The following is a 19,526-nucleotide window of genomic DNA, read 5'->3' as shown; positions in this document are numbered from 1 at the left end:
TTCAAGGATAACCTCTGCCAGAGCTATGGCTGACCCAAGGCCATTCCAGCAGTTGCAAGTGGAGGAGTAGGGAATCAAACCCAGTTCTCCCAAGGATACCTCTGAGGTATGGCCAATCCAATGCAATTTGTATACCATTTGAACTAATTAACTGCTCCCCCCACTCACAGTCTACCCCACAAAGTGAGACTAGAGCTGCATGATCTCTCCAAAGATCCCCAATTTTTCAACACCGCAAGGCAAGTCCTAGAATTCCGTCTGAATCAGGAGTCCCAAATTAACTTGGGATCTTTTCCTCACTTGAAGGTGGCTTCGGTTTCTGATTAAAACTGGGATTTGATTAAACAGTGCTTACGCTTTGGGAGTCTGTAATGGGTAAAAACATAAGAACAGCCCTGCTGGAACAGAGCCATCGTCTGTCTAGCCCAGCATCCCGTTTCACACAGTGGTCAACCAGCTCCTCTGGAAGGCCAACAACAAGGCATAGAGGCTGAGGCCTTCATAAAAACATAAGAGCTCTGCTGGATCAGACCAGTGGTCCATCTAGCCCAGCATCCTGTCTCACACAGTGGCTAACCACTTCCTCTGGACAGCCAACAACACAAGGCAGAGAGGCTGAGGCCTTCAAAAGAACATCAGAAGAGCTCTCCTGGATTAGACCAGTGGTCCATCTAGCCCAGCATCCTGTCTCACACAGTGGTCAACCAGCTCCTCTGGAGGGCCAACAACAGGGCATAGAGGCTGAGGCCTTCATAAAAACATAAGAGCTCTGCTGGATCAGACCAGTGGTCCATCTAGCCCAGCATCCCATCTCACACAGCGGCCAACAAGTTCCTCTGGTCAACCAACAACAGGGCACTGGGCACAGAGGCTATCCACTATGACCCCAAGAGTGGGGAGACCTGGGTTCCAATCTTCACTTGGTCATGAATTTCACCTGATGAATTTGGGCCAATCATGATCTTGGCCAGCCTACCCTATCTTACTAACTGCCCCTTTCCAGGCCAATTCCCAAATCTCCAGGACTTTCCCAACCCAGTGTTGGCAACCCGCGGGGAGGGACTTTCGCTTATACGTTACCCCCAAATGTAACTCTTCTCTTTGATGAGGCAATCCCTGCAGTTGCATTTGCAAAAGAAAGAACATCATGTTGTTCAGCCTTAAGATAACCAGCTTTGGGGAGGGATGGTGGCTCAGCGGTAGAGCATCTGCTTGGGAAGCAGAAGGTCCCAGGTTCAATCCCCGGCATCTCCAACTAAAAAGGGTCCAGGCAAATAGGTGTGAAAAGCCTCAGCTTGAGACCCTGGAGAGCCGCTGCCAGTCTGAGTAGACCATGCTGACTTTGATGGACCGAGGGTCTGATTCGGTAGAAGGCAGCTTCATATATATGGAGAGGGATGGTGGCTCAGTGGTAGAGCATCTGCTTGGGAAGCAGAAGGTCCCAGGTTCAATCCCTGGCATCTCCAACCAAAAAGGGTCCAGGCAAGTAGGCATGAAAAACCTCCGCTTGAGACTCTGCAGAGCTGCTCCAGTCTGAGTAGACCATGCTGACTTAGATGGACCGAGGGTCTGATTCAGTACAAGGCAGCTTCATATGTTCATATGTTCACTAGTGGTCCATTTAGTCCAGAGCAGTCGGGTTAGAACACATAAAAGGAAGTCCTTCCTTGGAGAGGGACGGTGGCTCAGTGGTAGAGCACCTGCTTGGTAAGCAGAAGGTCCCAGGTTCAATCCCCGGCATCTCCAGCTAAAAAGGGTCCAGGGAAGTAGGTGTGAAAAACCTCAGCTGGAGACCCTGGAGAGCCGCTGCCAGTCTGAGTAGACAATGCTGACTTAGATGGATCGAGGGTCTGATTCAGTAGAAGGCAGCTTCATATATTTGGAGAGGGACGGTGGCTCAGTGGTAGAGCATCTGCTTGGTAAGCAGAAGGTCCCAGGTTCAATCCCCAGCATCTCCAACTAAAAAGAGTCCAGGCAAGTAGGCGTGAAAAACCTCAGCTGGAGCCCCTGGAGAGCCGCTGCCAGTCTGAGCAGACAATACTGACTTTGATGGACCGGGAGTCTGATTCAGTATAAGGCAGCTTCATAAGTTCACATGTTCAGCTAAGCAGATCCTCAGAGATTGGCAAGAACATTACTTCATTGGTTTCATTCCTTCATTCATTACTTCATTGGGTTATGCATTCGTGTCTTTTCCATTTCTCTTGGGGTTTTAGTCCAACGCAGAGTTAGTCTTGGAGACCTTGGCAGATTCCGAGGGTCTGGATGAATTCCTGAGCAAAGATAAGCACGCTGACCCCAAATTCACGGAGAAGTTGTGGGCCTACATAACCATCAACCAGCTTATGGCCGAGAGGTAAGAAGGAAAATGTTTCCTGCATTTCCTGAGGTATCTGAAGACACGAGCAATGACTCACGAAAGCTTGTCATCTCTATGAAAAACCCTGCCAGGAATTGTTTCACAGATTCTCCCCTCTTACCGTCAATCAGAACGATTTGTCTTTCTATCGATTTTTTCCTGAACGACTCTAATTCAGAAATTACCTGAGCTGTTGCAAAATTTTTTGCCCACTGTTCTCCAACACAACTCTGGCTACACTTGATTTTATGTCTCACCTAAGTTCAATCCTGACTTATCTTGTCTATCCAAACCTTTTTTCTGCATTTTATGCTATGCCATTATGGTTTGAAATTGAAATTGACTCACGAAAGCTCATACCCTGTTGGAAATGTTGTTTGTCTTTAGTGAGCTGCTGGACTCTTACCCTTTTCTATTCCTAGTGAGTCTCAAGTTTTAGCAACCCGTGGACTCCCATTTTGATTTTTTTTTTAAAACTCACCGACTACCCCCTCTTGCACTGGCACATGACAGAAAACGCCTTTCCAAAGCCTGCAATTCAAGCTGAATATGGCCCATGGAGGCTTCCATACCCTTGTTTTCCTCACAAATAATACAGTGAGAGATGCTTATTGGCTATGCTTTAAAAGCCAGCTGAGTGACCTTGGGTCAATCACAACTCTTGAAAGAGCTGCTCTCTCAAAAGTAGTTCTCGAAAGAGCTCTCTCAGCCTCACCTTGATGATGATGAAGAAGATATTGGGTTTATATCCCGCCCTCCACTCCGAATCTCAGAGTGGCTCACAATCTCCTTTATCTTCCTCCCCCACAACAAGCACCCTGAGAGGTAGGTGGAGCTGAGAGAGCTCACCCAGAAGTTACCCTTTCAAGGACAACTCTGAGAGAGCTATGGCTGACCCAAGGCCATTCCAGCAGCTGCAAGTGGAGGAGTGGGGAATCAAACCCGGTTCTCCCAGATAACAGCATGTGCACTTAATCATTACACCAAACTGGCTCTCTACCTACCTCACAGGGCCTCTATTGTTGGGAGGGGGAGGTGAAGGAGAATGTAGGCTGCTTTGAAACTCTGAGACTCAGAGTGAAGGGCAGGGTATAAATCCAATCTCTCCTCCTCCTCCTCTTCTCCTCCTTCTCTTCCTAATTCTGTAGAACCATTACTCAGAAGTAGGTCTGTGAGGTCTCTTACTATAGTGGGCAAAACCATAGAGTTGCTGGTGAATCCTAGAGCACTGCACTGATGCAGTGATATCACTTGATGGCGCCTCCCTTCCACGTCCCAGCCCATCCAGTCTCTGGAGTTAGATCTAGAAAGATGAGTTGGTTATCTTTCTAGTGAGTTAGCTAGAACTACGATGGAGTTAGACTATGACGAATTAGAACCATGGTGGAGTTAAAACCAGAAAGATGAGTGGACCAGAGGAGGGCAACAAACACGGTGAGAGGTCTGGAGACCAAGTCCTATGAAGAAAGGTTGAAGGAGCTGGGCATGTTTAGCTTGGACAGGAGGGGGCTGAGAGGCGATAGGATCGCCATCTTCAAGTCCTTGAAGGGCTGTCATATAGGGGATGGTGTGGAATTGCTTTCTGTGGCCCCAGAAGGCAGGACCAGAACAAACGAGTTGAAATTATATCAAAAGAGTTTCCAGCTCAACATTAGGAAGAACTTCTTGACCAGTACAGCGGCTCCTCAGTGGAACAGGCTTCCTCAGGAGGTGGTGGGCTCTCCTTCCTTGGAGGTTTTTAAACAGAGGCTAGATGGCCATCTGACAGCAATGAAGATCCTGTGAATTTAGGGGGAGGTGTTTGTGAGTTTCCTGCATTGTGCAGGGGTTTGGACTAGATGACCCTGGAAGTCCCTTCCAACTCTACGATTCTATGATTTAGGTTTTTGTTTTTTCCCCCTTCTCATGTAACCCTTTCCCCATATTTCCTTGTAAAGTATTTTTCTTAGAAGCTAAACACGCACATGTCTTGTGATGCGTTATTCCACTGCTAAATTCCCAACCCCCAGTGACGTGACATCTGCTATTTTACAACACATAGAAACCTGGCCTCGTCGGCTGCCCAGAAGAGGAACATCACTAAGAGGATCCTGCAGATGTCCCTGGACCACCACATCGTGACCCCGTACACGGCAATGTTGATCGAGAGCCCCAGCGGAGATGAGCTGATGCTGGCTGACTCTCCCCGAGACCACAAGCGGGCGTGCTGCCCAGGTTGGTTCCTGACTGCTGTTCCCATCAAGAAACTGGAAATAATAAGGCACAAGGCCCACGGTCAGCTACAGCAAAATTGTATTATGATGATGATATTGGATTTATATCCCACCCTTCTCTCTGAATCTGAGTCTCAGAGCGGCTCACAATCTCCTTTACCTTCCCCCACTCACAACAGACACCCTGTGAGGTCGATGAAGATATTGGATTTATATCCCGACCTCCACTCCGAAGAGTCTCAGAGCGGCTCACAATCTCCTTTACCTTCCTCCCCCACAACAGACACCCTGTGAGGTAGATGAAGACATTGGATTTATATCCCGCCCTCCACTCCGAAGAGTCTCAGAGCGGCTCACAATCTCCTTTACCTTCCTCCCCCACAACAGACACCCTGTGAGGTAGATGAAGACATTGGATTTATATCCCTCGCTCCACTCTGAAGAGTCTCAGAGCGGCTCACAATCTCCTTTACCTTCCTCCCCCACAACAGACACCCTGTGAGGTAGATGAAGACATTGGATTTATATCCCTCGCTCCACTCTGAAGAGTCTCAGAGCGGCTCACAATCTCCTTTACCTTCCTCCCCTACAACAGACACCCTGTGAGGTAGATGAAGATATTGGATATATATCCCACCCTCCACTCCGAAGTCTCAGAGGGGCTCACAATCTCCTTTACCTTCCCCCCCCCCCACAACAGACACCCTGTGAGGTAGATGAAGATATTGGATTTATATCCCTCCCTCCACTCTGAAGAGTCTCAGAGCGGCTCACAATCTCCTTTACCTTCCCCCCCCCCCCCCCCCACAACAGACACCCTGTGAGGTAGATGAAGACATTGGATTTATATTGGCCATGCTGGCTGGGGCTGATGGGAGTTGTAGGCAAAAAACATCCGGAGAGCTACCGTTGGCCACCCCTGAATAGGAGATTGTAAGCTGCTTTGAGTCTCTGATTCAGAGAGAAGGGCGGGGTATAATACTGCAATTCTTCCTCTTCTTCTTCTTCAATCATAACAATTCAAGCCTGTTGCGTTTGAGAGACTTGGGGTCTCAGTCCTTTGACTCTTGTTTAACCAGGCTTTCTTGAGGAAGATGCTCCACATCAAGCTGTGCCTCTTCGCTCAGATGGCCTCTCTGTTCTCCACAGGAGCTCATGGTATCCCTAGAACAAGATATAAATATTCACAGCAAGGAGTGCTTCTGTGACGGGAGCGCTCCTTCCTGTAGCTTCAGGCCTTCTAGTCTAGAAGAAAAATTGCGCCTTTTTTCCCTTATAGGGAAAAGCCCTACTCTCTAGCTCCCTCTAGTGGAGTCAGGGTTACACTTGGTGCTGCCCTCCTCTTCTAGCTGCTCCCTCAGGATCCAACCTGGTTTTGCTCAAGACTGCTTGTTTCTCCGCTCCCCAAACAGGCGCTTTAGCCGTTGGCCACCCAAAGCCCGACAATGCCATCCCGCCATGGGCCAAGTCCACTTCAGTGCCAAAGGAGCCACTGAGTCTTGTGAAGGGGCCAACCGCAGCGGCCATACATGCAGGTAAGACGTGTTGGATGTTCAAATGAGGTCCTTTGCTTTCTTCTGCTGTGAAAGTCCAGGGAAGGAAAGACTGTAAAAACCAAGGGCCAAGGAAACGGGGACTGATTGAGTGACTGACTGACTGCTTTGTGTCAGAGTCAACTGGGACTGAGTCAAATCAGACCAATTTAGAGATGTAGGGCTGGTGGCTGAGGCAGGCGGGCGGGGGGGAGGTCGTGTGTAAATAGGAGGTCATGTCTCTTTCTCACAATCCGAGAACTCGTGGACATTCGATGAAATTGCTGAGCAGTCTGGTTAGAACGGATAAAAGGAAGTCCATCTTCACCCAAAAGGTGATCAACACATGGAATTCACTGCTTCAGGAGGTGGCAGCGGCGACAAGCATAGCCAGCTTCCAGAGGGGACTGGATAAGCATATGGAACAGCAGAGGTCCATCAGTGACTATTAGCCACAGCATATTGATAGAACTCTCTGCCTGGAGCAAGTGATGCTCTGTATTGGTGCTTGGAAGGCGATACAGTGGGAGGGCTTCAAGTGTCTTGGCCCCACTGGTGGACCTCCTGATGGCACCTGCTTATTTGACCTCTGTGTGACAAAGAGTGTTGAACTGGATGGGCCGCTGGCCTAACCCAACATGGCTTCTCTTATGTTCTTATGGCCCCACTGATGGACCTCCTGATGGCACCTGGGTTTTGGCCACTGTGTGACACAGAGTGTTGAACTGGATGGGCCACTGGCCTGATCCAACATGGCTTCTCTTATGTTCTTATGTGACACAGAGTGTTGGACTGGATGGGCCATTGGCCTGATCCAACATGGCTTCTCTTATGTGACACAGAGTGTTGAACTGGATGGGCCACTGGCCTGATCCAACATGGCTTCTCTTATGTTCTTATGTGACACAGAGTGTTGAACTGGATGGGCCACTGGCCTAATCCAACATGGCTTCTCTTATGTTCTTATGTGACACAGAGTGTTGGACTGGATGGGCCACTGGCCTGATCCAACATGGCTTTTCTTATGTTCTTATGTGACATAGAGTGTTGGACTGGATGGGCCACTGGCCTGATCCAACATGGCTTCTCTTATGTGACACAGAGTGTTGGACTGGATGGGCCACTGGCCTGATCCAACATGGCTTCTCTTATGTTCTTCTGTGACACAGAGTGTTGGACTGGATGGGCCACTGGCCTGATCCAACGTGGCTTCTCTTATATTCTTATGTGACACAGAGTGTTGGACTGGATGGGCCACTGGCCTGATCCAACATGGCTTCTCTTATGTTCATATGTGACACAGAGTGTTGAACTGGGTGGGCCACTGGCCTGATCCAACATGGCTTCTCTTATGTTCTTATGTCTGATAACAGTCAGGAGTCCAAAAGATAGGTGGCATGGCCATGGCCAGGCAGAACATTGAGCCTGAGAAGCAAGCAGTGGGGCCAGAGAGAGGAGAAAAAGTACAAAGGAGGGCAACCCAGATGATTAGGGGGTTGGAGTACCTTCCCTGTGTTGAAAGACTGATGAGTCTGGGACTTTTCAGTTGAGGGAAGAGGCGGCTAAGAGTGGGACGTGATAGAGGTTTATAAAATGATGCAAGGGATGGAGAGAGTTGGCAAAGAGAAATTCCCCCCCTCTCCCAAAAGGCTAGAACATTCGATGAAGTTAATGGGCAGTAGGTTCAGGGTGGACAAAAGAAAGTACTAGTTTATGCAGAGGGTGATTAAAATGTGGAGTTTGCTGGCCACAGGAAGAAGCTTTCAAAGGGGATCGGACAGATTCATGGTGGAGAGGTCTGTCAGCGGCTACTAGCCACGGTGGCTGAGGGGAACCTCCACATTCAGAGGCAGTAAACCTCTGAATACAAGTGACAGGAGGCAGCATCAGGGGAAGGCCTTGGCCTCTATGCCCTCTCATTGGCCATCCAGAGAAACCAGTTGGCCCTTGTGTGAGACAGGATGCTGGACTGGATGGACTATTGGCCTGGTCGGGCAGAGTTCTTCTTATGAGATGTAGTGACCCCTTGGTGAGATAGGATGCTGGGCTGGATGGATTATTTATCTGATTTGGCCAACTCTATGATTATAAAATGGCGTACGTCCTCTATTATATATGGCCGAGGACCTGTCTACCTTAGGGACCACCTCTCTCCATATATTCCCCAGAGAGCACTGAGATCTAGCTCCCAAAATCTTTTAAAAATCCCTGGACCAAGGGAGGTCAAACTGAAAATAACTCGGGAGCAGGCCTTCTCAGTAACGGCCCCTCATTGGTGGAACCAATTACCAGCGGAGGTTCGAGCCCTGCGGGACTACAATCAGTTCCGCAGGGCCTGTAAAACTAGCCTTTTTCAAATGGCCTATAAGATTGAATCCTGAAATGACACCTAGCCATCTGATATACATCCAATATGTCCGCATTGTAGCACCTGAACTGTAATGGTTTTCACTAATTATTTATTAATTATTTATTCAATGTATTTTAATGTATTTTACCGTATAATGTATTAAATGTAATCATGGTACTTCCATGTCTGTGAGCCGCCCTGAGCCTGCTTCGGCGGGGAGGGCGGGATACAAATAAAAATTATTATTATTATTATTATATGTATGTGGGGGGAAAACCCTTATCTGGGAAGCATCCAGAAGAGGGAAAAGATGGTCATGCCAGTGGGAAACTGGCCAGTTGGCCATTCCATGGCAAGGTAAGGATGGAGTCCCCTTTTGGATGATATTATTCTTTTACAGGGAACGCTGCATGCCCATGGAATTGTTCACTAGGGAACAGAGATGAGCACGAACCAGGGGAGACGGTGGTTTGTTTCATTTTGTGATTGCTTTGATTTCTGACCCACTTTTGTATTTCATTGGTTCCTTTGGTTCAGGAGGTGTAAAACTCGCCAGGGGTCTTCAACTGGAGAGCCAGTTTGGCGTAGTGGTTAAGTGTGCGGACTCTTATCTGGGAGAACCGGGTTTGATTCCCCACTCCTCCACTTGCACCTGCTGGAATGGCCTTGGGTCAGCCATAGCCCTGGCAGAGGTTGTCCTTGAAAGGGCAGCTGCTGTGAGAGCCCTCTCCAGCCCCACCCACCTCACAGGGTGTCTGTTGTGGGGGAGGGAGATAAAGGAGATTGTGAGCCGCTCTGAGACTCTTCGGAGTGGAGGGCGGGATATAAATCCAATATCTTCATCTACCTCACAGGGTGTCTGTTGTGGGGGAGGAAGGTAAAGGAGATTGTGAGCCGCTCTGAGACTCTTCGGAGTGGAGGGTGTGATATAAATCCAATATCTTCATCTACCTCACAGGGTGTCTGTTGTGGGGGAGGAAGGTAAAGGAGATTGTGAGCCGCTCTGAGACTCTTCGGAGTGGAGGGCGGGATATAAATCCAGTATCTTCATCTACCTCACAGGGTGTCTGTTGTGGGGGAGGGAGATAAAGGAGATTGTGAGCCGCTCTGAGACTCTTTGGAGTGGAGGGCGGGATATAAATCCAATATCTTCATCTACCTCACAGGGTGTCTGTTGTGGGGGAGGAAGGTAAAGGAGATTGTGAGCCGCTCTGAGACTCTTCGGAGTGGAGGGCGGGATATAAATCCAATATCTTCTTCTTCTTCAACAGGCTCTCCTCCACCAGCCCTCCAACTTTGGTGAAGGTTGGATTTGGAATGTCCGAGTTATAGCGCCCCCCCCCCCCTCAAGCAGGTGCCCAAGGAAAGCTCACAACAACTCTTTACAGCAGAAGGGGAGCTCTGTGATTGGCTCAGCTCCCTGAAGCCGCTATGGGTGTTTCTAGGGCTCTGGGAAGTCCACCCCAGCATTGCTTGGAATTGATTGCATCGGTGCAGGCTGTCTGGGGAAAAGAACTGCAAAACCGAACCAAACGAAGCACCAAGGTCTGGACCGGTTCAGAATGAAGCACGAATCAGTCCACTTCGTGCACGAATCATGATTCGTGGTTTGGTTTGTGCCCGTGTTTGGTAGCGAAGGATGGTTCGCATGTAGAAAGTATAGGTTCAGCTGGTTTTTTGTTGTTGTTTTTTAAATCAGGTCTTGTGCACTCCAGAAAGCTTGTAAGTAAGTAAGTAAATTTATTTTTATATCCCGCCCTCCCCCGCCAAAGGCGGGCTCAGGGCGGCTCACAGACATGGAATACCATGATTTAAATAAAATACAATCTAGACAGGCAAATTTAAAATACAATTCAGTTACATAGGTTGGTTAAAATAAATAAAACAGCTATTATAGAATTAAAATTAGTTAAGGTGCTATAGATCACAATCGTACATAAGATGGCTAGGTAGCTACAAGTCAGTTTAGCCAGGTTCTGTCTTAAAAGCAAGCTGAAAGAGAGTGGTTTTGCAAGCCCTGCGGAATTGATTCAGGTCCCGCAGGGCTCGTACCATCTCTGGAAGTTGATTCCACCATCGAGGGGCCATTGCTGAAAAGGCTTGCTCCCTGGTTGTCTTCAATCTAGCCTCTCTTGGCCCAGGGATTTTTAAAAGGTTTTGAGAGCTTGGGGGAGGAATATCAGTCTGGGAATGATACTTCCAGGATGCTTTGAGTCCTGCCATTTATTTTTCTAGGAATTAATCACTGCAACATTGCCATGTATTGAATGTTTCTGTGTTTGGGTTGCTGTTTGCTAAACTTTCAGTCAGCAGTGGCATCTTCTTGCAAATGCTTGTCCTTTTGAGTCATGCCATTCTTTAAAAAAAGAGAAGAGTGATCGGATTTTAATTTAAAAAATAACATTCTGGTCACCTGTGGTAAAGGAAGGATAGAATCTGACTAGCCCTGACATGAGGCAGGTAGAATCTGATGTTTTCTGTTTTCTCAGCTATCAATGCTGTCTTCTGTCTAACCAAAGTTCCTCTTTTGCACAGAGATGGGGTTCTTGGTGCTCTTTAGCAAATACCAGAAGATTCTGGGGGTGGTTCCTGGGGAGGGGCAGAGTTTGAAAAGGATGTGAAATCACTTCTGGGTGACAGTCTAGGCAGCCTCCCCTGGTCTTGATAATCTTTACCACAGAGAGCAGGGAAAATTCCTAGAATGTTTATATGTAGAAGCCATCTTTTTCTCCCACTCTTCAATTCCTCTGGCCTGGAAATTGGAACTGGGAAATTGGAACTCTGTGCAGGAGGCCTGCACAGAGACGGTTGACATCTTCCTCCTAGACAACTTCACGTTACAGGAGCTGGGAAGGATCTTTCTCTGCCTGAATGTCTGGAAAGCTGCTGCCAGTAAGAATAGGCAATACTGAACTTGAAGGACCAAAGGACTGACTTCATATAAGACAACTTCATACATGTAGGGATAAACGCTTGACAAACCTGTTCTCCATGAGTTTGGGAATGGGTATCTTATTATACTGGGTGGTACTTGTGGTTTCTTCCCATCTTCATTTTGTCTTCACAACAATCCAGTGTGGTAGGTTGGGCTAAACGATGGTGACCATGCCATGATCCCTTGTTTATAGGGTGATAGGATTGCTAGACTATTATTTTTGCACAAGTTGCCCCGAAGCTGTGAGTTGGTGCGCTGCTATTCCGCAGCAAGTGAGATCCTCTGACAAGCGGTTTCTGTTTGCTGTGGAATAGCGGTGTGCCAACTCGCAGCTCGGGGGCAACTTGCGTGAAAACGGAGAGAAGCCCCGGTATCAAAAGGGCTCTCCACCCGGAACAAGAGTAGTGCAAAATCGGTCAATGTGTCTACATCATTTCTGGGTATAAACCCAGGTGTGACATCAGGATGTCAGGCAACACTATAGAACGGGGGTGGCCAGCGGTAGCTCTCCAGATTTTTTTTTGCCTACAACTCCCATCAGCCCCAGCCAGCATGGCCAATGGCTGGGGCTGATGGGAGTTGTAGGCAAAAAACATCTGGAGAGCTACCATTGGCCACCCCTGCTATAGAATTTCCCCAAACTTCTCTCAGGAATTCACAAGCTCTTCCTTTTTCACCTAACCTATTCGCCATGTTGTGTGAAGAAATGAAATGCGGGGGGGAAATGAAGTTAAACAATGTGTGTACATCATTTCTGGGTAAAAACCCAGATGTGACATCAGAAATTTCCTCAAACTTCTCTCAGGAATTCACAAGCTCTTCCTTTTTCACCCAACCTGACCGCCATGTTGTGGTGAATGAGATGTTCTATCCATGCTTCTCCATGGTTCTTCTCCTCAGGCATCATGGAGGCATCAGGGAGCATGCTCTCGTACCCTTATTTGGTACCCTTATTTGTGGCTGTGAGATATATCATTATATATAAAAGAAGCAGAAATGATGAACATAAAAACAACACAATTAAATAAGCAAAGAAACGACAAGCCCCCAATGCTCTAGATGATGTGCTAACCACATATGACATGTTATCTTTATTTATCTGAACAGGATCCTTATTTATTAACCAAGCAGTGACTGACAATTCCATCCCTTCTTGGGCGAGGCCCACCCCGAAGCCAGGGGGCCCATTAGCTGTGGCCATGGGTCCAACTGTTACTGTCATACACGCAGGTAAAGTTGGACTGACTCCCCCATTATACTTTCCTTGGTATTAATTCAATATAGAAACTTTTTGGGTAAGAAAAAAAAAACAGAGGAGATAAAGTTTCCTCCGTATTCACTGTCCATGGCGTGTTTTGCCGCCCCTTATTTGAAACAAAGGGATTTGTGCCTTTTGGTGGGCACAGTTTGTAGATGAGTCTAGTTTAATAGCTGATAACGATAGTCATTTGGGGATCAAAACTCATGGAAGATCCAAAGATCAAGATATCCCGTGGACTTTTTTTAAAAAGTTAAATCGTAAATGCCATTGGCAGTGAATGTATTCAATGGGCCGCTGGGGGAGGGGTATTTTAACCCCCTCCTTCACTGGTCTCCCAATTTGAATTGTGCCCCTCACATGGGGAACTAGATCAGATGCAAATGAGCTGGTGAGATAGTGTTAGATTATTTGGGTTCAGGCTTCTATCAGGCCATGAATTCGGGTAACTTTGGGCCACTCATTCCCTCGCTGGGCCAAACTAGATGTTACTTCTACCATAAGATAAGTGGAGTTTCATTGGGAACAATAACATTCCCAAGTGCTCTGGGGGCCCATGTGGTTCAGAAGCACAGCGAGAAGAGGGGAACTTTTGGTTTTCTCCCTGCATTGTTTTCCCAAGCTGAAACAGTCACTGGAGGGTAAAACGAGATGCTCTCTTGGTAAGGCTGCCAAGTCCCCGATCCGGGCGGGGGTACCCCACCCGCTGGCCCCTTGCGTCGCCGACGCGATGACATCACCTGGTATCATTGAGTTTTCCTTCCCAAATGACTAGAGTGTCTGAGAAAACCATAGAGTTTTCCTGGAAACGCCTAGAGTGGCTGCATGCATCTCCAGCGTGGTGATGTTATTGCGTCGTGCGTGCGAAAGTCCCCTGCTCCAGCACACAGGGGACTTGGCAACCTGACCTTGAGATAACATAGGAAAGAACTCCCAATGGAAGCCTAGACCAAATGCTGAATGAAGACAGTAGTTAAGTCGTTCATACTGAGTGACAATCATACAGTGAATGTTACCAGTGTTCCTTCTAAGCTGAGTTAGCTCAGTTTTTTTGTGTTTCAAACAATGTTTATTAGTAACGTATGGCAATAGATTCAATTTCTTATATCATTAATAACTACCTTTTTTAATCCCATATATTACTTTCTACATACCCCTCCCCCCTTTACTTGACCCCCGCCGGTGTAGTAAATTCAAAACATCATTTTAAAAGGTACCCCTAATTAATAAGAACCAACGTTCATATCTTCCCCCCACTTATACTTAAATCATTATCAAAGATTGTCCAATGTCCTTTTATTTCCCATTCTTTTTCTACGTATCTTCTGAACTTCTTCCACTCCACCTGAAATACTTCTAAATCATAGTCTCGTAAAGTTCTCGTTAACTTACCCATTTCACTCCATGTCATAACTTTAACAATCCAATCCAGTCAGCTGACAGTTTTTTTTAGCCTCTGACTCGAATATTTTTGTCTTCGCTCAGGAAGGATGGCCCTTGAGCAAACTAATATATGCCGCAGCCAAATCGCTCGCTCGCATCTTGAATGCCAGGAGCTCACAAAGTAGAATTTTTGCTCACAAGGCTCCACAGGGATAGATTGCTACATGGCTAGAATTGCAACGCTGCCCCTCCTGGCCCCAGCCCATTTGTGATGCCTGTGAAACTGATAGACTGCCTTGTAACGATATTTTAGTTAGTTTGTTTTTTTTCTTTCAAAGAGATCCGTGCTGAGCAGTGGGATAATTCTACATTTCACCGGTCTTTTTTTCCAAAACAGGAGCATTACTTTTAGGGCAGCCCCAGCCCGATAATTCCACCACATCTGCGGGCAAACAGACAAAGAAATCAGCTGGCAGCGGAATACATTCAGGTAGAAGAGCTCGCATTGACTCTCTTTAACGGAAGCGTTTTGCTTTAATGCAGACTCGCGCAAGATACAGGGGGTGGGGTAGCAGGAAAACCTTCAGGGCTATTGAGAGGGAGGAACTAAGGGGAAAAGGACATCTTCATGAGTTGTGATGAGTTGAGTCCGGGTTCCCCGGATCTAGAGCTTTTTTGGCCGCAGGAACTCCTTTGCCTGTTAGCCAATCCTCCAAAAGCTTACAGAGCTCTTCGTACAGGGCTTACTGTAAGCTCCAGGAGGGTTGGCTACATTAGGAGGGTGTGCCCTAATATGCAAAGGAGCCCCTGCCAGAAATCCTTACAGGGCTCTTCGTATAGGGCCTGCTGTAAGCTCCAAGAGGATTGGCTACATCAGGGGGGTGTGGCCTAATAGGCAAAGGAGGCCCTGCTGGAATTCCTTACAGGGCTCTTCATACAGGGCCTACTGAGAGCTCCAGGAGGATTGGCTACATCAGGGGTGTGTGGCCTAATATGCAAAGGAGGTCATGAGAGCTCCAGGAGGATTGGCTACATCAGGGGTGTGTGGCCTAATAGGCAAAGGAGGTCCTGCTAGAATTCCTTACAGGGCTGTTCGTATAGGGCCTGCTGTAAGCTCCAGGAGGATTGGCTACATCAGGGGGTGTGGCCTAATGTGCAAAGGAGGTCCTGCTAGAATTCCTTACAGGGCTCTTCGTACAGGGCCTACTGAGAGCTCCAGGAGGATTGGCTGCATCAGGGGTGTGTGGCCTAATAGGCAAAGGAGGTCCTGCTAGAATTCCTTACAGGGCTCTTCGTACAGGGCCTGCTGTAAGCTCCAGGAGGATTGGCTACATCCGGGGTGTGTGTCCTAATAGGCAAAGGAGTTCCTGCGACAACAAAAGCCCTGCCCAGACCCAATTTGGGGTCCCTGCATCCTCACAGCAGCTGCAAGGAATGGTTTTGGTTTTTTTTTTTTTTAAAGGAAAATTCAAACAAGCTCAGAATGTTGATGCAGGAAGAGGAAGGATTCCTGCCTTCCTTCCCAAGCCATTTTCCTGTATGGAAACAGCTTGGGTGGTGGTGGGGAGACATTTCTTTACTTTTGCTGCTCCACATGGAGTAGTTTGTGCACGTGGAGCGGCAAAGACAGGGAAATAACTCCCCCCCCCCCCAAGCCCCTCAATCTTCAGGCGTGCTGAGTAGCACACTCCAACACCAACAGCATATTTTGCGGTGGGCTGCCCATGCATTTGTTCACGGTGCTGCCGTAGGGAAGGCTGCGGTCGAACTCCCCCATCACTGTGGAAGTTAGGGAACCAGGGAAATGGCATATGAGGCTGTGTCTACTGAATCAGATTCTTGGTCCGTCTAGCTCAGGGGTGGCCAAACTGCGGCTCAGGAGCCCCGTGCGGCTCTTGCACACATAGTCTGTGGCTCTTGAAGCCCCCGCTGCCCCGTCAGCCGTCTTGGAGAAGGCATTTCTCTCTTTAAATCACTTATCCAAGTCAAGCCAGGCAGTAGCATGTAGAATGCATTTAAAAGTTAAAGTTGCTTTCTTCCCACTCCTTTCCCCTCCCCATCTATTTTCCTTCCTTCCTCCCTCTCTCCCTGACTTGTGGCTTTCAAACATCTGATGTTTATTCTGTGTGGCTCTTACATTCAGCAAGTTTGGCCAGCCATGGTCTAGCTCAGGGGTAGGGAACGTTGGCTCTCCAGATGTTTTTTGCCTACAACTCCCTTCACCTCCAGGCAGCCTGGCCAATGGCTGGGGCTGATGGGAGTTGTAGGCAAAAAACATCTGGAGAGCCAACGTTCCCTACCCCTGGTCTAGCTCAACAGTGTTTATACTCTGACTGGCAGGTGCTATAAATCCAGAGAAAAATCTTTCCCAACACACATTAACTTGAAATCCTTGAACTGGAGATGTTTGGGATTGAACCTGGGACCTTCTGCATGCTAAACTCTAGCACCAAACCTCTCATGTTGGATCTACTCTGGGTCTAAAAGCTGTGTATTGCAGCTCAGAGATGTATTACGGCATGCGGTTCACGTGGATTCTTTCGCAATTGTGCTGTGATGTCTCATTCCTTCCTTCCAAACCACGTTGCATGGTGTCCATAAGAATATAAATTGGAGATCTGCTAGATCAGATACCCCCAGAAGATCGACAAGCCCGGAAATGCTGTTTTGAAAAGTTGGAGTTAAGGCTGCCCTCTGGTGGTGGTAGGGGGAAGTACCATCAAGTAACGGCTGACTTACGGTGACCCCAGAAAGGGGCATTCAAGGCAAGAGATGTTCGTTGCCCGTCTCTGCAAGGTGACGGAAGACTTACTTGGTGGTCTCTCATCCAAATACTAACCAGGGCCAACCCTGCTTAGCTTTGGAGATCAGATGAGATTAGGCTAGCCTAAGCTATCCAGGCTAGGGCACTAGCAAAATGTAGATGGTCAGTTCTTCAGGGCAGTGCTCCCTGCTTTTACTTACGTTACCTGGGAGAGAACCATGCATAAGGTGGGGGACATGCTGTTAGGCCAGTTTGGTGCAGTGGTTAAGTGCACGGACTCTTAACTGGGAGAAGTGGGTTTGATTCCCCACTCCTCCACTTGCAGCTGCTGGAATGGCCTTGGGTCAGCCACGGCTCTCTTATCTGGGAGAACCGGGTTTGATTCCCCACTCCTCCACTTGCACCTGCTGGAATGGCCTTGGGTTAGCTGTAGTTCTCGCAGAGCTGTCCTTGAAACAGCAGCTTCTGGGAGAGCTCTCTCAGCCCTAGCTCCCTCACAGGGTGTCTATTGTGGGAGGAAATGATATAGGAGATTGTAAGCCGCTCTTAGTCTCTGGTTTAGAGAGAAGGGCGGGGTATAAATCTGCAATTCTTCTTGCAAATATTAGGACAGCCCCTCCCCTGCCCATACCTGGGGATAATAAAAGATGCTAGACCTTTAAAAAAACCCCACTTTTTTTGAAGACCAATTTGTATGCCTTTGGTAGTAGTCCTTTGGCTCCAAATATGATAAAACTGATGTGCTTACCAATTTCATACCACTGTTATTCCCGTGCCTTCCCCAGTGTGCCCACTGCATGCTGGGGGAGGCTGAAGCCATGAGGGAGGCACTGAAAGATGCCTCCCCACACCTTCCTCAACGTGCCAGCCGGAACCCTGGCCAGCACCGGTGGAGCTTTGCTCTTGTGAGCTTCTGTCTAAAAAAGCCCCGGGTTTCCATAACAGCCATGCTATGCTTGAGACAGTCATTTCAATATATTAACTAGAAGATTTGTCAATGTGATAGATGTCTTATGCTGGTAACAGGGTGGGTGATGTTGCATGTGGCTTTGCACGGATATGTCATCGTCGCCAGATGAGTGACTGACTGCTGTCTGTGTTTGCAGTGGACAACGATCCCCATTTTATCATCACCTTGCCCAGGCAACAGAAGAACGTCTGCTTCAATATCGATTCCAAACCTGGAGCGATCCTGAACTTGGTTTCCGATGTTGACTCTGGTAAGGAATGAGCATGAGTGTGGCCGTCTTGTGCATTTCGAGGGAGGGCATGGAATGATGGCTGTCTGGGAATCGTGGGCGCTTTCACACATACCTAATAATGCACTGTGTGAAATGGGAAAATCCACTAGGAAATGGCCACTAAAGTGCATTGAGTGTGCATTTTTTCAGCATGTGTGAAAGAACACATAGTGCTGAACTGGAAGGGAAACTCCAAATCCAGCCTGCATTGTAACAGGTCAGTCTCCTGCTGGCAAGAGTAACATAGGAGAGGCCTTGTTGGAGCAGGCCAATGGCCCATCCAGTCCAACACTCTGTGTCACACAGTGGCCAGAACCCAGGTACCATCAGGAGGCCCACAAGCAGGGCCATAAGAACATAAGAGAGAAGCCATGATGGATCAGGCCAACAGCCCATCCAGTCCAACACTCTGTGTCACACAGTGGCCAGAACCCAGGGGCCATCAGGAGGCCCACCAGCAGGGCCATAAGAACATAAGAGAAGCCATGTTGGATCAGGCCAATGGCCCATCCAGTCCAACACTCTGTGTCACACAGTGGCCAGAACCCAGGTGCCATCTGGAGGCCCACCGGCAGGGCCATAAGAACATAAGAGAAGCCATGATGGATCAGGCCAACAGCCCATCCAGTCCAACACTCTGTGTCATATTGTGGCCAAAACTCCAGAAGCCCTCCCAATGTTGCCCCCCAAGAACCAAGAGTACAGAGAGCCAGTTTGGTGTAGTGGTTAAGTGTGCGGACTCTTATCTGGGAGAACCGGGTTTGATTCCCCACTCCTCCACTTGTACCTGCTAGCATGGCCTTGGGTCAGCCATAGCCCTGGCAGAGGTTGTCCTTGAAAGGGCAGCTGCTGTGAGAGCCCTCTCCAGCCCCACCCACCTCACAGGGTGTTTGTTGTGGGGGAGGAAGGTAAAGGAGATTGTGAGCTGCTCTGAGACTCTTCGGAGTGGAGGGCGGGATATAAATCCAATATCTTCTTCTTCTTCACTGCCCCAGACATAAGAGAAGTCATGGTGGAGCAGGCTGCTGGGGGGGATCCCCACCCCCAAAGAGGTCCATTGGCGTGCACCATCCCCAGTGGGATGTCGTCCCTGGAAGTGACGTCATCATGCCAGGGTTGTTGCGCCGGGGACGCTCTAGGACTTGTGCTAAAAACTCTATAGTACCATAGAGTTTTACCTCTAATCCTAGAGCATTTCTGGTGTGACACTATAGGAATCGCAGTAAACTCTGTGGTACCATGGAGTTTTATCAGAAGTCCTAGAGCATCCCTAGTGCGATGACGTCACTTCTGGCTGATGTCATCTCATGAGGAACAAGTCCCCCACTGCAGCAGCAGAGGGACTTGGTGGCCTTAGATGTAGTGCCCCGCCCACAGTGCCCAGGGATGCTGAGTCACTCACTCTAACACATTCATACTGCCATTCAAGCACTACCAAAGCCAGTACTTCCCTTCCCCTGCTCCACTCTAGAGATTAATTCTAATGCCTGA

At 48.3% G+C, this 19,526-nt stretch overlaps 1 protein-coding gene across 1 annotated transcript in view; it reads left to right on the top strand.

The window, feature by feature from the left end:
* Nucleotides 1-19,526, top strand: part of ITIH2 (inter-alpha-trypsin inhibitor heavy chain 2) — a 73,254-nt gene that overhangs the window by 43,793 nt on the left and 9,935 nt on the right. The window contains exons 14-19 of the mRNA XM_060245972.1: nucleotides 2,217-2,356; nucleotides 4,401-4,573; nucleotides 5,985-6,107; nucleotides 12,497-12,619; nucleotides 14,428-14,520; nucleotides 17,901-18,014. Of these exons, the coding sequence (XP_060101955.1) occupies nucleotides 2,217-2,356; nucleotides 4,401-4,573; nucleotides 5,985-6,107; nucleotides 12,497-12,619; nucleotides 14,428-14,520; nucleotides 17,901-18,014 (766 nt within the window). The remainder of the gene's footprint in view (nucleotides 1-2,216; nucleotides 2,357-4,400; nucleotides 4,574-5,984; nucleotides 6,108-12,496; nucleotides 12,620-14,427; nucleotides 14,521-17,900; nucleotides 18,015-19,526) is intronic.

Source organism: Heteronotia binoei, chromosome 8 (genome assembly GCF_032191835.1).
Source record: "Heteronotia binoei isolate CCM8104 ecotype False Entrance Well chromosome 8, APGP_CSIRO_Hbin_v1, whole genome shotgun sequence".
Taxonomy (NCBI): Eukaryota; Metazoa; Chordata; class Lepidosauria; order Squamata; family Gekkonidae; genus Heteronotia; species Heteronotia binoei.
The sequence above is the reverse complement of the archived record's forward strand: the minus strand, read 5'-3'. Positions and strand labels throughout refer to the sequence as shown.